The 17,029-nt window shown below is 43.4% G+C and overlaps 1 protein-coding gene across 2 annotated transcripts in view; it reads right to left on the bottom strand.

The window, feature by feature from the left end:
- Positions 1 to 4,597: 4,597 nt before the first annotated feature.
- LOC121449423 (cytochrome P450 2G1) overlaps positions 4,598 to 17,029 on the bottom strand; it is a 68,180-nt gene continuing 55,748 nt past the window's right edge. The window contains exons 1-9 of one of the 2 annotated variants that reach the window (XM_041653832.1): positions 14,831 to 15,010; positions 14,114 to 14,276; positions 12,553 to 12,702; positions 10,151 to 10,311; positions 9,593 to 9,769; positions 7,816 to 7,957; positions 6,200 to 6,387; positions 5,939 to 6,080; positions 4,598 to 4,779 (exon numbers count right to left, since the gene is read on the bottom strand). In XM_041653832.1, coding sequence (XP_041509766.1) covers positions 4,598 to 4,779; positions 5,939 to 6,080; positions 6,200 to 6,387; positions 7,816 to 7,957; positions 9,593 to 9,769; positions 10,151 to 10,311; positions 12,553 to 12,702; positions 14,114 to 14,276; positions 14,831 to 15,010 — 1,485 coding nt within the window. Of the gene's footprint in view, positions 4,780 to 5,938; positions 6,081 to 6,199; positions 6,388 to 7,815; positions 7,958 to 9,592; positions 9,770 to 10,150; positions 10,312 to 12,552; positions 12,703 to 14,113; positions 14,277 to 14,830; positions 15,011 to 17,029 lie in introns of those variants that run through there. The other variant, XM_041653833.1, reaches the window with a different exon arrangement.

The raw sequence follows: 17,029 nt of genomic DNA, 5'->3' as shown, positions 1-17,029 counted from the left end.
AACCCAGTGCCATTGTTCTTGACTTCTCAGCAGTCCTCATTGTCCCTTATGTTCAGCAAGTCCGGTTTTATCCCAGGCTTTTTCAGACCCAGTCCAGCTGGCCTTGGTGAGTTCCTGACAGAACATCCCCATTGTCTCAGTGTGGGGGTGCACCCCTCGTGGTCCTGAGTTCCTTGCTCGTGCTCTCTCTCCTTCTGCTCCTGATTTGGACCTTGGGGTTGTAGTCCGGTGCTCCAATGTGGGTCTCTGTCTCTGTCTCCTTTCATCGCCTGATGAAGGTTAATATCCAGGGGGATGACTATATGCAGAAAAACCTCTCTTAAAGGAGCTGTTTGGACAAGCTGCCAGCTGAAAAAAATGTGGCTAAACTTTTTTTTGTGTGTGTGTCTAGAGTTCATTTCCAAGCCCTCTCAGGTTTTACATGGATTTAGTCTACCACGTTGGTATGCCAATTTTGGGCACCAATTTGTTGGAGGAGGCTGCTTGTTGGTTTCCAGCCTCCCGGCTAGCTTAGACCTGAAATAATCACACAGCAATTGTATTAATTAAATCACTGCTTGGCCCATTAGCTCTAGCTTCTTATTGGCTAACTCTTACATATTAATTTAATTCATTTCTATTAATTTGTGTATGGCCACATGGCTGTGATTTACTGGTTAAAGTTCTGGCATCTATCTCCGGTGGGGCCACATGGCATCTCTCTGACTCTGCCTCCTTTCTCCCAGCATTCAAGTTCATCTTTCCCACCTACCTAAGTTCTGCCCTGCTATAGGTCCAAAGCAGTCTTTTTATTCATTAATGGTAATCACAGCATACAGAGGGAAATCCCACATCAGCAAAGCAGAAGCATGGGTCTTTCTGAGAGGCCGGTTAGGAGAGAAGGTTAGTTAATTGTGACTCAGCCTCTCTGAGCTAACAGGTTTTCACCCCAACCTTTGAATCTTGAGTTTTATTTATAAATAGAAGACAGATTTAGTTAAAATTACCTTTAGTGGCAGTGATAGAGCTGGTGCTTGCAGGAACAGAGTTCCAACCAGGCTACAGCCTGATTGGCTAGGCTGCTTCTAGAGAAGCAGCCAGTGACTGTAGAGTTGCAATTGCTAGCTGAAATAGTAGATTAAGGCACGACGTCTGCGATGAAGTTAAAACAACAATGAGATTATATTTAGTGATAAAGAAAAACAAAAATATGAAATATGTAGGAAAATGAATGTTGTTTGTCCTGGCTGCCTGGCTAGCTTAGACCCGAAATAATCACACCAAAACTGTATTAATTAAATCACTGCTTGGCCCTTCTTACTGGCTGACTCTTACATCATAATTTAACTTGTTTCTACTAATCTGTTTATCGCCACATGGTTGTAGCTTACCAGCAAGGTTCTGTGTCTGACTCTGGTGGTGGATCCATGCCATCTCTCTCTTACTCTGCCCTTCTTTCTCCCAGCATTCCCTTCTGTCTTGCCCACCTAAGTTATGTCCTATCAACAGGCCAAGGCAGTTTCTTTATTCATTAACCAAGACAAAAGGACCTCCCACATCAAATGAATAGAACTAGAAAATGTTATATTAAGTAGGGGTGGCCCAAGCACCATGTATTTTCTCTGATATATAGAGCCTACTTTAAATTTTCAAATTTATGCCTATTTGTCAGAAGGAAGAGACCAGGTAATAAGAAAAAGATCCATGAAAGGTGAGGGATAAAGAAGTGAGTGGTCCTGGGGGGATAGTAAAACACATGTGATTGGAAGAAAGGGTGAACACTAGGGGTGGAAAGGTGTAAACAGGGTGGGGTGAGGTGATGGGGAAGAGCGAAGATGAAGGGGTATCAAGAAAAATGAAGGATTTATGAAAAAGTCATATAGAAATCTATTATCTTATAAGTTAAAAACACACTTTAAAAGAAAAAATGAGTTTGAATGAAGGTTCACTACACAGGTGGATAATAGTGTTTACATAAGCCATGGGATGGCAAATGAAATCTCAGGCATAGACTACCTCCCGTGAGTTGTTGGTCAGGAAGACCCCAGAAGCCTCTAAACAACACAGTTAGTGCCCTTGTTCTTGGCTGTCCACTAGAACTAGATGGGAAGATACCACATGCATTTGTCGTGATACATAGAGAGATTTATTTGGAACAGGGCTTGGAGTTTTCTCCCTGCTGGGTGTTTTTACCAGGTGGGAAGGTGCTGTGCAGACTGCTGGGGTAGACAAGTCATCAGTGTTTTACCCTGCAGTGGATGCTGTGTGCTACAATAATGATCTGCCAGGCAAGTTGAAGCCACTGGACAATAGTGGCATGCATGTTATGGTAATAACAACCACTTTTGGTTCAATTTGAAGCCCATTTTACAGGAGGGAATTCATAGCTAGTACTGTAAACCTGACCAAAAACCCAAGGTTAGGAAGGTGATGGGCTCCAGGGGAGGGTGTACTACTGTTGTTTTGCTAAATGGATGTGTTATCAAACTGCCTTCTAAATGTTTGTGTTTATAGCTGTAGTTTGGTGCTGTTGTCAACCTCAGTCAGACAAACTTCTTTTTGCAGTGGTCAGCAGTTAATGCAGAGACTCAGAATTTGTTCAAGTGTTGAGAATAAATGACTATTGAGTACTCAAACCTGCTGGGACATTTATATCCACCCCTCCCCAAGGCTCAGGAGACATTGTGGAGGAGGGGATGGTAAGAACATAAGAGCCATAGGATGGAGAGGAATGCTGAAAAATGCTGTCTTCTGGACATAGCAATGCCATGGCACACACAAACTCACTGTCTTTATGGCTACCTGCACAAGATGGTTGCTGTTAACTTTCAAACATAGATGGGGCAGAGTATAGGAGGTTCCACTTCTAGTTGAAGACCTCTGGGTAGTGGTGGGAACTGGGAAAGGAGAAGCCATTTTTTCTCAGGGGTGTAACCACTTTATGTTATCCAGTAAATAACTAAAATTGTGTGCATGCAAGTAACCCTAGTTAATTTTTTTAAAAAGCAGGAGAAAGGTGAGATTTAGGGTATCAGGAAGATAAAGCATTCCATAGACAGTGGGAGGGAGATAAGTGAGAGGAATGGAGATACATATCATTAAAGTACATTCTATCTGTGTGTCTCAGTTAGGGTTTCTATTGCTGTGATGAAACACACCAGATCCAAAAAGCAACTTGAGGAGGAAAGGGCTTAATAGGCTTATATTTCAGCATTGCTGTTCATCACTGAAGGAAGTCAAGCAGGGCAGGAACCCGGAGGCAGGTGCTGATGCAGAGGTCATGGAGGGGTGCTGCTCACTGCCTTGCTCCCCATGGCTTGCTCAGCCTGCTTTCTTAGAGAATCCAGGACCACCAGCCCAGGGATAGCACCACCCACAATGGGCAGGGCCCTCCTCCATTGATCACTAATTAAGAAAATGCCTTATAGCCTGATCTCATGGAGGGATTTTCTCAGCTTAGACTCCTTCCTCTCTGATGACTCTATTTTGTGTTAAGTTGGCACACAAAACCAGCCAGTGCAATGTGTATGAAATTACTGAATAGAAAATATTTTAAAATATATATTTGTTTTTCAGTTTGTATTTCAGTGTGGTGATTTATTCACTGTAATTGTGAATAACTGAGGTATGCTCAAAACAGAATGCAGGGTGTGGAGAACTGGGAGTTGAGACGAGAGCCACTAGGAGAGCAAGTTCAGCAGGAGAAGTGACAGTGAGGACAAGTACTAAGCTGGCAAGATGCTTGATGCCACAGCGTGATGCCCCACAAAATGACCAAAATCAGTCAGGAAACTGTTGATGGCGTAGGGAATTGCTATCAGTAACAAGCAATCAGAAAGCCCATTTCAACGTCTGTTGAAAGCACATCACCCTGAGGCAGAAGACCCCCTTGGAAACTAAAGAAAGTAAGACCAGGTCAGCACCCTGTGGGAGCTCACTGTGTCCCCCTGTAACCTCTTCCCTCTCCCTTCTGCACTGAATAAAATTCTACCCATGATAGACTTCTGTTTGGGGAGGCAGTTTTAATAAATTTAATATATTACATTAGGCAAATTTAATACAGTATATGTCACTCTTGGTTGCTATGTGTGTGTGGTAGGGGGACAGAGAGGGGAACAAAAGGCTCTGTTTAGCTGAACTCGGAGATCAGTTTTTGAATTGAAGTCCCCTGGGCCCATTGTGCATACAATACCCTGCTTCCTGGCTCTCAGGTTGGGTGTCTAATCCTTTGGTTATTTCCTGCAACAATAGAACTCTCAACGTGATACACAGTAAACTTGCTCTGACCAACAGTCTTGAGTTCTTTATTGGAGAAAGAGAAATACAAGCAAACATGAGAGAATTATGGAGTACATTCTGGTCACTATGCAGGGGAGACAAAAGGCTGTAAGAGTCTGGGGGAGGGGATTGAGACCAAGGTTGAGAAATCCAGTGAATTTAATTAAACCGTCAGGCTTTGCCGCAAACGGTGACTGTAGCTAGAGCTGTGACCTTGGCACAACCATGAGCATGACTTCTCTAGGTGTAGACAGGATTGAGGAAGGAAGGGAGAGCCTGCAGAGGTGAACTCCAGCTGAGCTCAGCTCTCAGCTCTCTTGGTTGGCCTAGCAGCTGGCACTCAGCGGGCTGTAAAGCAGAGCTTGTAAGTGGGGGGGATGTTGCCAAAGCCAGAGATCCTGGGACTGATGTCGATATCAGCAGGAGGCACCAGAGAACGTAAGGAGAACCTCTGAAGGATGGAAGTGAAGTAGAGGAAGAGTTCCATGCGGGCCAGGGCCTCCCCTACGCAGATGCGCTTTCCTGTAGACACACGAAAGACAGAGGGGTATGGCATTTCTCCCGACTCCTTGGCACCTCAACTTACAGCTGTCTCCATGATCATTAACAAGACTTACTGGGGTCCCACTGGTACTGCCCAGCTACCAGCTGCCACCTAGAGGGACAGGACAGGTGGCAACTTCCTGTCTGTTTGCTGAGATTCTACCTGGGTTAGAACCAGACAGACCCATGAGGGCTGGAGTGTGACTGAACAGCAGAGCAGGGACTGGATTCCACCAGAGAGGCTGGGGTGTGTGACACACTCAGTGTGTGTGAATTCCATCCCCAGAGCAGAAAAAATATTCAAAACTCTTCATTTCAATTCCCCAGAGGTATTTAAGAGGCCTTAGGTATCAAATACTGTCGACATTAAAAAAGAGCTAAGAATTGTATTTAAGGATATCTTCCTGATCCCAGGAACACGGTTGACAATTGCAATAATTCACACAGGGTTCAGGCATCCCTTGACTGCCATTTAAAGTCGCAGGGTGGCACGGCTACTCAGGCCGACAAACTTCCGTCTGGGAGGCCAATCTGTGGCTTTGTTTTTTGTCTGTATGCACACCGAGTATTAATACTTTTTATCTCTTAGAATGTTTGAAAATATTCAGAGGAAAAAGAATATTTTGTGTAAGTTAAATGTGTTTCATGTTTCATTGCTCTTGAATAAGAATGTTTACATTTTCACACACATGTGACCATTCAGTCAAAGTTATCAGTGGCTATGTTTGTCCATCATACATGACAGGCACGTGTGGTTCAGACAAGGATCATGTGGCTGACAAAACATGAAATATTTTTAATTTGATTCTTAACATAGTATGATGAAGTTTACTAAATGCCTTTTCATTGCTACTGTTGCTCTAACATTTTATTTTTTTCATCATTTCCAATTGTTTTAAGGTCAGAATCTTGCTGTAATCCCATGCTCGCCTTCAGCTTTAAGTCTTATTACCCCTGCCTTTAGAATACTGAGATTGCATAATGTACCAACACCGTGTCTGCATGCCCACAATCATTCAAATGAATGAGTCTAATATTCCCAGGTCTGGGATTTTAGGATTTTTTTTTATATAATTCTATAACGCAGACCTTGGAGAGACTAGTGCATATCTGGGGAAATCTAGATATAACAACTTACCAGAGGAAAAGACCACAAAGGCATCATTCTTCTTGAAGCGCCCCTGTTCATCCAGGAAGTGTTGAGGATAAAAAGCATCTGGGTAGCGGAAGTATTTGGGATCTCTGAGGACTGAGCCAATCAGGGGATACACGTCTGTGCCCTGGGAAACAGACAGAGGCTCTTAGAACTCTGCTTTGGGCAATGGGGGATAGAGGTACAAAACAGGAAGAGAAAGGGGTTAGGAAAGGGTGTTAGGACAAAAATGGGGTACAACCTCACCTTGGGCAGAAAGTAGCCTCGGAAATGAGTGTCCCGTATGACATTATGGGGGACACCAAGGGGCACAATGTCTGTCAATCTCTGTATCTCATGGATGACGGCATCAGTGTAGGGCATCTTGGCGCGGTCCTCCACTGCTGGGGCCCGGTGATTTCCAATCACCTGGTTAATCTCCTCATAAACCTTGGCTGTAACACGGAAGAAGATATACCAGGAAAGGCCGTAGGGAAGGCCGACGTTTGTTTTCATTGCTCGGTCTTTGTTTTTATTTGTGGTTGTGCCAACGGGGCCTCACTAGGTGGTCCATGTTGGAATGGGACTCACTACACAAATCATGTAGGTCTCAGACACTCTTTCCACTTAGCCTCATATGTGTCGGATTACAGGTATGAGCCACGTGTCTGGCCAGGGAATGTCTGTGTTGAGAGGCTAGGGCAAGTCAACTTCCGAGTTTTGCAGATGTCGTTGAGTAAAGGATCTTGAGATGAAGATTTTGTCTACTTTCAGGGAAAACAGAGTCTTATGGGAGGATCACATGTGTTTGGATTGCTTCATTGCAGTGATGCAACAGACGTCACTGGTACTCCAACACTCATCAGACATCAGGAGGGAGATAGCCTAGATCCCTGAATGCCATGTGGGAATTTGGTCTTTAATTAAAAATACCAAGAAGCCATGGAAGGATACTGATCAGTGCAGTGTGCTGGGTCCCGATGCAGAGTCCTACATAGGTGGTGTTTTACACAAGCCAACTCTTATTTTGAACTTGACTAGGGTAGAGGAAGGCCTAATTAGAGCATTTTTTTCAGCAAGAAGTGACTTTTGATTACTTGAGTTCACCAACCAGATCAAATTCTAGTTTCTTAGACGTGAATACTATTTGATATGGACAGTGTAGTCAGCTGAGTAATAGCCCTCACATAGTCTTGTCTGAGTGTGATGACATACATGTCATCTCAGCTTCCCAGGAGGCTGAAGAAGTGTGGCCATCAGACCAAGGCTAGCCTGGACTATGTAGTAAGATCCCATCTCCAAGAGAAAGGGGAAGGGAAGAGGTGTGCCTTCAAATCCTAGACATCAAGGTTATGTATGTGAAGATGACATAAGGTCAGAGGGGACTTGATAGGTCTCACTAAGTTTCTGTGAATCAAAGAGATTAGCCAGATTATGCATATGGCCATGAGTAGTCACGTATTTGAATTGTAGAGAAGAAGGCAGGTAAGAGTTAGGAGAGGAGGTAACAGAAGCAAAGAGATGAGAAAGTGTCTGCTCTGACTTTGCAGATGCAGGAAACATGTTTGAGCGCAGGAGCTCAATTAAGGGTCTCTGGGAACTGGGAAGGGAGAGAGAATGTCACTGTCTTTCTTCCTTGATGTCAGTCTAGTGGAAGCCACTCTAGCAAAAGTTCTGACTAGGAAGGTCAGATGATAAATACAGGCTTCTAAGTCTCAACAGCCACAGAGAACAAATCTAGGGACAAGCAGAGAGGTGATGGACCCTGTTCTGAAGTCATCAAGGGAAGAGAGGCTAAGACTGTGGGACTGTACAATTTCAAGATCGCTATCCTTCTGAGGAGGTATATGAGGTATCAGATTAGTTGCTCATTAGAAACTTACCCTCTACCTCAGGATATTTCATCATCAGCAGGAATCCATAGCGCAAGGTGGAACTCACAGTTTCTGTGCCAGCAAAGAAGAGGTTGAGGGTGGTGAGGACCAAGTTCTTAAGGTTGAATTCTGTGTTGGGGTCACTTTTATCCTGAAAGCAAAGGGAATTGCCACAGAATCACCCCTGTGATAGTTTATCTTCCCCTCCCTTCTGTGTAGAGGAGGTCTATTAGTGGGAGGTAGAAAGATGGATTGAGTAAATCCAGAAGAGACAATGAAAGCAAAGGTGCTGAGGCAGGAGCATGCCTGGTGTTTTAGAGGAATGGCAAGAAAAGGACAGCGTGTGTGTAGTGAGCAAGAAGAGAAGGGAAGAGGAAGCAGAATTTTGCACAATTTGAAAGTTTGGGGGGCATTAGAACATGTAACTTTCAACTATCAAATACTCGTGCTCCATAATGATTTTCCTAGAATTCCAATGGCCACCACACAGGCGTGCAGACTACTTGTCCCTACACATCAAAGACTTTAAACTTGTGAATTTGAAGCTTAAACTCAAATTTAGAAAGTGAACTGCTAAGGTTCTCACTTCTGAGACTCTGAAGGCACATTCTGATTTTCAATAATATAGCCTGTTGTATTGATAATCTTAAAACTGTAAGATTATAAGTTTCTTTATGCTAAACTTTGTAGATTTGAAGTATATTTTAGAAAAATATAGTATATATACATCGTGTCATGAAGAGCAAGTTCTTTGCAGCAAAATGAATAGAACTGGAGGAATAAGGCTATGCAAACAAACCAGGCGCAGAGGCAGTTACTGCGTATTCTCTGTCGTAGATGGAAACTAGGAAGCATTTATTTGAAAGTAGGCCATGCTCACAAAGACAAAGGGTGTTGGTGTTGACTGGTGCATGCTGTATTCTTGTAAGGAAGTTTCACATGAAAGCCCACTAACATGCAACTAATATGTGGCGGCTATTCTTGGTTGTCTACTTGAAGTGGGAAAACCTATTTCATCTGTATCTTTCATGTGGGAAGATACACCTTCAATCCAGCTCTTCTGAGGTCGAAAGTTCCACCTTTAACCTGCTGGTAACATGGAGGAAGGAAGCTGGCTCTCTTTGCCTGTTTGCTCTCATCTTTGTTTGTAAGTCCATTCTTCACCGGCATCAGAGTCAACTTCTTCAGGGTTCTTGCAGATACTGAAGACCAGCTGAGACAGCCAGCCTCATGGACTGAACAACTACAGGATTCCTGGACATTTTATTGGTAGATAGCCATTGTTGACGAGCTGAACCACAACCTGTAAGCCATTCTAATAAATCCTGAACACACACACACATTCTGTAAGTTTTGTCGTCCCTCTGTGGTTCATGACCTCCACAGGTGTCGCATATCAGATATTTACATTATAATCCATAACAGTAGCAAAATTACAGATATGAAGTAGCAATGAATTTTTTGATTGGGAGGGTCACCACAACATGAGGAACTGTATTAAAGCATTGCAGCATTAGGAAGGTTGAGAACTATGGCTCTAGACAATCCTGACTACATATATATATATAAAATATAAATATATCTGATTACATTAATTTTATGGAAGTTTATTTGAAAGGTGCAAGTGGCTCACATTTCTACAGTTTCTCCATTTTTATCTAGGGAGAGAAGTAAACTTTATGAGATAATGTTTTTTTCTCTTTTCTTCTAACAGTTGCAAGATGGGTTTGACATGGCAGGGATAAAGGTTTCAAAAGACAGAAAGAATGGCATCAGGGAAAAGTACCTGGTACATCTTGATGAGAAAGCAGTCGATGAAGTCTCTAGGGTTTGAGGGGTCAAAGGATGCTTCATTGATCTTGACCCTGGATGCAATGAAGTCCTTAAGTTCTTCTATCAAGTTATAGAGGTGGTTGTGACTTCCTGGAAAATACTGCATGATTCCCCAGAACATGTCATATAACTGTGGGCAGAGGCAAAGGGGTGTGTGTCAGTCATGGGCATCAGGGACCAGATGGGCCAAGTTCTAAAGTCAGAGAGTTGGGCTCATGTGGCTGGAGCTAGGGCAGAGCAGAGATCACTCTTAATCCCATCACCAGGGACACTGAGAAGAAAAAGATCAGAGGTGGTTCAAAGCCAACCTAAGCTTCAGAGAGATGCCCTATTTCACTAAATTGTCTACTGTTGGGTTTGAGATTTGGGTATAACCCTTTGTTTTCCAAACTATTAGACAAATGGATAAGCACCTCCCAGGGATGAAAGGAGGAGGGTTAGACGGTGCATAGGAAAGTGCTTGCTTGAGAATAAAGGGTGGGCAGGGAGTTGACTGATAGTTACTAAATACCTGTGCCCAGGGCTTGCTCATCTCCACAAAGCTCTCATTGATCAACTTCATTAGGTTCTGGAAACATTTGTCCTCATAGTCGAAGCGTTTCCCGAAGACAACGGAGCAGATGACATTGGACACGGTGCGGCTCAGGTAGAAGGTGGGATCTATGGGTGCTCCTACAGGTAGAAAGTGACTATGTGGGAATCAGTCACAAGAGAGGTAGGGCAACAGATTTCTCAGTGTTGGCACAGAGCCCCAGGTCCTCTGCTTAGTGGTATGCATGAGTGCCTTGATTCCTTTCTTTCTTTTCCTTCCTTCCTTCCTCCCTCCCTCCCTCCCTTCCTTCCTTCCTTCCTTCATCCCTCCCTTCTTTCCTTCCTTCCTTTTTTTTTTTTTTGATTTTTCAAGACAGGGTTTCTCTGTAACTTTGGAACATATCCTGGAACTAGCTCTTGTAGACCAGGCTGGCCTTTAACTCACTGAGATACACTTGCCTATGGCTCCCAAGTGCTGGGATTAAAGTCATGTGCCACCACCACCTGGCTAAGGCTGGTCAACTTAAAAAAGTGTGGCAGCTTGTCTCTGATTTAACATTTGAGAAGTGGAGACAGGCATTCCTCGGTAGAAGCCGGCTAGCTAGGTCTGTGGTAGTGAAGAACTCTGCATGCAGGGATAATCCACACGGGAGAAGCTGGCTAGCTAGGTTTGTGGTAGTGAAGAACTCTGCATGCAGGGATAATCCACACAGGAGAAGCTGGCTAGCTAGGTCTGTGGTGTGTGAAGAACTCTGCATGCAGGGATAATCCACACGGGAGAAGCTGGCTATCTAGGTTTGTGGTAGGGAAGAGTTCTGGGTGCAGCGACAATCCACAAATCCCTCAGTGAACAGAGGTGAGAGGAACTGATAAAGACCTCTGATGTCAGTCTCTAACTTCTACACATATGTACACTTGTGTACAAGAACATGTGAACATGAATATGCACATGCATGCATCCAACATGCATTCATATGAAAAAAGAAATTACTTCCCTTGGTCTCAGACACATTATCTGTAAAATGGATCCTGGTCAAGTAATCGGTGTGGGGCTCAATTTCTCCAGTATCATGCACACATTTACAATACACAACATAGCAGATAACTTCTAGAAGTACAAGACTATTCAAAGCCATGGGTGGACTCCTTATTCTACAGAGTCCTAACAAGGGAATTTTATTTGTTTCTATATCTGAATCTCTGTCTTTGCTTTCTAGACTATATTGGTGCCATGCCTTCTTATATGCTGGGAACTAGACACTGTAAAAACTTCAGTAAAACACAAATCACACATAAACAAAAACTCCTTAGGTCCTGTTTTGTGTTGGCCCACTCCTGGGCATGGGGGCTTCTCTGGAGTGTAGTTGCTATCATCCATTCACACTCCATTGGAGAGACTGGTTCTTTCCCTCTCCAGCAGGTACCAATTGCAAATAGCTTCTTGGTTAGGGGTGTTTGTGTGCTTTGATTTTCGTTGTTTCATCTTATTTTGAGAGAAAGAACATGAAGTTGAGTGGGTATGGAGGTGGGGATGATCTGGAAGAAGCTGAGAGGGGAAAATATGATATAAATACATTGTAATTTTTGAAAAAAATGTAATGTAGTAAAATACTCAAGAGAATAGTTTTCCTGAAGGAAGTGTGTGTGTGTGTGTGTGTGTGTGTGTGTGTGTTAACTGAAGCAAGTCCTCCCCCCACACACCAGGGATGGGTGGGAGAAAAGAACCTCAAAATGAGACATTTCTAAGCATTTGTTTACAGTGATATGAATATATCTACACTATACTCTTTAAAATTTTGTTCTAATTGAACTTTTATTTAAGAACAGTTGTTTTGCCTGCATATGTAGCTATGTACTACATGCATGCCTGGTACTGTTGGAAGCTGGCTGAGGGCACTGGATCCCCTGAAACTTGAATTCTGGACTTTTGTGATTCTCAAGTCAGTGCTGGGAATGAAACTCAGATCCCTGGATGAGCAGCCAGTGCCCTAGCAGCCGAGCCGTCTCTCCAGCCTGAAAAACTGTGCCTACCCTTAAAAATGGTGAAGATGGTGAGCTTTGTGTTGTTTTCATTATCACAATAAAGCTTGGATGACAGAGCAACATTTGATCCTTTCTCTAGGAAAAGACACAGGCTCGGCCAACATAAGAATCCTGCATGATTTCTTGAGCTACAAACAGCTGAGGTCCACTGAGGGGCATTTCTAGACAAACTGTCACTCAGAATCTTCCATGTTAATTTTTAACATTGGAACCTCACTGAAAATCTCTATGAACCCTTAATGTTTTCCAGCCTTTCCTATTTCAGGTCTTTCTTCCACCAAGTCTCTCCATGAACTTAGCTCTCTGTAAACACCCAGTCACCCGATGTGGTCTCCATACCCTTGGTCTTATGGAATTCTTCCAGTAGGTAACCAGCCTCCTCCTGGATCCGCTCCTCAATGCTCCGCTTTCCCATCCCAAAGTTCCGAAGAATCGTCAGGGAAAAACGCCGAAGAACCTTCCATCGCTCTCCATTGGACAGAGCCAAACCTGCAGGAATGTCAGTGGTCAGGCCCCTGCCCCCTCCCCTTTGTGCTCTCAAGTATGTAGTAGACACAATTATGAAAGTCAACCTTCCAGGCTCAATGGGAAATCAAGATTCTCTCCAAAAATGGTCCAGGGGTGAAGGAAAAGGGAATGAGGCCAGGAATAATCTCGGAGAGCAAGGAAGTTTTCTTTTAGGCTAGTGAGCTGTGGCTGGGTTAGTTTCAGAGCCAAGAAAAGTGGAGGAGGTAAGGACGGCATAACATATAGAGTATTCCTTAAATGGAAAGGCTATTTTTATCTTCTTAGTGCCAGTTGGGATCTTCAAACTTATATATGTGTGTGCACAGAAGCTCACCGCTGTACATCAGGGCACCTATAGAAAAGGATTTATCTTACATCATGAAGACGGTAGAAGAAATCACCTGAGTTGAGGATTGGTGAATTCCTTGGGATTTTAATAAGATCAGTTTAGAATATGTTGATAAATGACAGGAAGAATGTAATGGTGGAATCCAGAGGAGGGCATCAGATCCCCCTGAAACTGGATGGTTGGGAGCCCTGTGTGAGTGCTGGGAACCAAACTCAGGTCCCTGGATAAGCAGCCTGTGCTCTTGACTGGAATGATATATGGGTAGTTATCTGTCTGTCTGGAAAGATATGAGGATGAAACACTCTGAGTGAGGTGTTAGTGGACAGAGGGGTTAAGATGAACAGATAGCGGCTGAAAGAAAAGGTAGATGGATGGATTGAAGAGCAATTGGATGGAAAGATTAATATGTGTGTGAATGACTTAAAGGTCACTGCACAAATCAAGGTTTTGGTGGATTCATGGATACATAGAACACTGACAGAAATATGAATAATAGGATGGAAAGATGTTTGCATCACAGGATAGTGAATATATTTTCATGGATTTATAGAACAACGGGTAGAACTGAGAAAAATGTATATTGATAGAAGGATAGAAGATAGACAGACAGGTGAAACGAGGGAAGTGAGCCTGCCTACATTTGTAGATTGCACAGGTAACACTAGACAAGAATAATCCTGAATGCAGGTGCTGGGGACCTGTGTTGTATGTGTGTATGGGCAGATAGGAACTAAGCTTGGCTGCAAAGGCTTTATGGGGTACATAAATATTACCACACAGTAATCCATTAAAAGTAAGAATAAAAATGACACTGTAACCATTTTAGAATCCAGATTCTGGAATTCAAAAACCAAGTAGCCCTCATACTTACTGTACGACACTACCTTATCTTCTTCACCATTAGCTTTTGCACTTCCAAGATTAGCAGGGCGTTCATACCCTTCTCGAGGGAGTCGATGTACGTGATTCATGAATCATCCACCAGAGACCCATCAACACACTAAATACATTGCAATTGTTTTTGTTCTTATTGCTGCCACTTACCATGACCTTGGAAGTTCTTCTCTAATGTAGGCATTTCACCACGGCCACTGAAGTCATCCGCTTGGTCAACCAGGGCCTCCTTCACAGCCTCGTGTCCACATAAAATAACCACTGGCCTTGGACCAAAGTATACAGTGAACACAGTCCCATATTTTTCCTGGAGCTGGGAGTGAAGGAAGATACCGAGGGAAGGAGAAAAATGGAGTGTGATGAGACCTCCAGTCAAGGGTAGAGATTCTAGGAGGATGGAAAGGTAGGACTAGAGGAAGGTCCTGGGCTTGGAAGGGTGTTGGGGAAAAACACATCATACCGATTCCTGTGACCTTGGGCAGTACATGTTCCAAATTTTGTACATCTTAGTTTTGTTTGTGAAACAATGGACTTGGAATAGCTGGACTCTGCGATCTACACCTTCTCTTTATGAAAGGCTAGGTTTCTAGTGTCTTAAAATTCTAAGACAATGTGAGAACAAATTTGTCCTTAAAGAAATGAGACTCCACAACCCCTTAGACTGTGATCTAGGGTCCTGAGAAGAGGGGAGCTCCGTTCTAGTGTACTCAGAGTCTAAGACTTTATTCCCCCTTGATTCTAGGATTCCGTAATTTAAGTTTACTAAAGTGTCTCTCTGAGTCTGTGTTTAGGAATTGTGGGCTTGGTGTGAACTCAGCTCTGCTGTTTGTTGACTTTACTGCTGTAAGAAGCAATAGACACACTCACCTTCAGGAAGGATTGAAATATGCCATCAATGCGAACTTGAAACAGGTTCCCCAAAAACGGCATTGGTGTGGGGCCGGGGGGCAGCTTCCCTCCCTTACTGGTTCTCTTCCAAGCAATCAAGATGAGCAGGCAAGACAAGAAGAGTGCCATAAAGATGCTGAAGGCCCCTCCCAGCGCCATGGTGCTGTCAAGTGTGTGTGTCCTTGAATCCAGATCCTGCCTAAATAGCTTCTGGGAGATCAGCTTAAAGAGAAATCTGAACCCTGTGGGAGTCAAACTATCCCTGTATTACACCATCAGGAGGCAGATCACTTGGTGAGTGTGAAGTTACACAATGTGTATTATCTCACCTGCACTGAGGTATATTGATTTCACCCAGGAAAACCCACCAGGGGTTATCTCCTTTCTTCCCATTTCAAGTTTCCCAACTGTCTTTCACCTTCATATTTTTGTGACATCTGAGAAGCAGTGTATTCATAGGGAATCTGCACAAAGTATAGGCTTTCCTGCATTATCCTGACATGTGAACTCTCCTCCCTCAGACCCTTGTTTTTGGCCCATGGAATACCAATTCATTGGGCACTCCTTCCACCTGTCCAGAGAATGCTAGGGGCAAGATGCTTCCTTCGAGTTTCTTTTATTTACCTGCAGGTTCCGAGAACAGAGCTTGAGTCAGGTACCCATGCTTGTAACCTCAGCAGTGAAATCAGGATTTAGGGCCAGCCTGGGCCTATGTGGTAAGAACTGGACAGGGAGAACAATGAAGATTTAGCTGGCTTAGCAGAGGTGTCCCATGTCCAGGAGAACTGGTGGGAATTCTAGGCAGACTAAATGTGTCACTTTCTTTGTCTTAGGTCTGCTGTTGGGAGACCTTCCTTTCTTTCTAGGGAAGCAACAAAAACATTTAGCTTTCCATCCTCTTTCACGGCTCATGTGTCCTTTAGTTGCATTCTTCCCTTCCTCATCATCTAAGATTTCCCTTTCTTCATCTCCTTTCTACATGCTATACCACACACATGTATATACATTTGTTTACATATATAAATGCATACATGATAGAAGTCATTTCGGAGGTTCCTCAAAAACAAACAATCAACAATGGCAATGGGTTTTTTGATCCTACTGCACGTACTGGCTTTGGGGGAGCCTAGGCAGTTTAGATGCTCACCGTACTAGACCTGGATGGAGGTGGGTGGTACTTGGACTTCCCACATGTCAGGGAACCTGATTGCTCTTTGAGCTGATGAAGGAGGAGGACTTGATCGGGGGAGGGGGAGGGAAATGGGAGGCGGTGGTGGGGAGGAGGCAGAAATCTTTAATAAATAAATAATACAAAATAAGGAATACAAAAAAAAAACCAACAACAGCAACAAACCTCTCTCTCTCTCTCTCTCTCTCTCTCTCTCTCTCTCTTTCACACACACACACACACACACACACACACACACACACACACACCCCAAGCTGCCATATGACCCAGCTGCTTTGCTCCTGGGCATTTGCCCGGTGCATCCCACACTTTACCATAGAGATACTTGCACCTCCATGTTCATTTCTGTTCTAGTCTCTACGGCAAGGGAATAGAACTAATGTAGCTGTCCATCAACAGGTGAATGGATAATGAAAACCTAGTGTGTGTCCAAAATAAAATCCTGTTCGGGTACAAAAGAAAAATGAAACCATAAAATCTGCAGGGAAATAAGAGGATTTAGGATACATAACATTAATTGAAGTTGTATAAGTTCAGAAAGAAAAATAAAACAAAGCTCTCACTCCAGATGTCTTTCATTGTGGTGGCATTTCATTTGTTTTTTAATAAACAAAACTTTCCTGAGGATCAGAAAAGTAAAACAGCCACACTGGCCAGCTTTGCAGACCAGGTAGTAATAACACACACCTTTAATTTCTGCAGCCACACTAGTTTGCCATAGAAAACAGGCACAAGTGGTGCATGCATTTAATCCCAGACTAGAAAGGATTATAAAACAGGAGGAGACAGCTCTCAGGCTCAGTCTTATTCTGAAATTCCTGGAAGTAGGATTGCCATTTTGGACTGAGGTAGAGGTAAGAACTAGTGGCTGGCTGTTTTGCTTTTCTGACCTTCAGGTTGAACCCCAATTTCTGTCTCTGAGTTTTTATTAATCGTGCTTCATTTCATAAAAACCCAGTTCTAGGGTGTCTCTTGACTCTTAGTTTGAT

The sequence above is a fragment of the Microtus oregoni genome, unplaced genomic scaffold (assembly GCF_018167655.1).
Source record: "Microtus oregoni isolate MIOR12 unplaced genomic scaffold, Mior012 000006F_ref0000085, whole genome shotgun sequence".
Classification (NCBI taxonomy): Eukaryota; Metazoa; Chordata; class Mammalia; order Rodentia; family Cricetidae; genus Microtus; species Microtus oregoni.
Note: the sequence above shows the minus strand (reverse complement) of the source record. Positions and strands in the feature narration are given on the sequence as shown.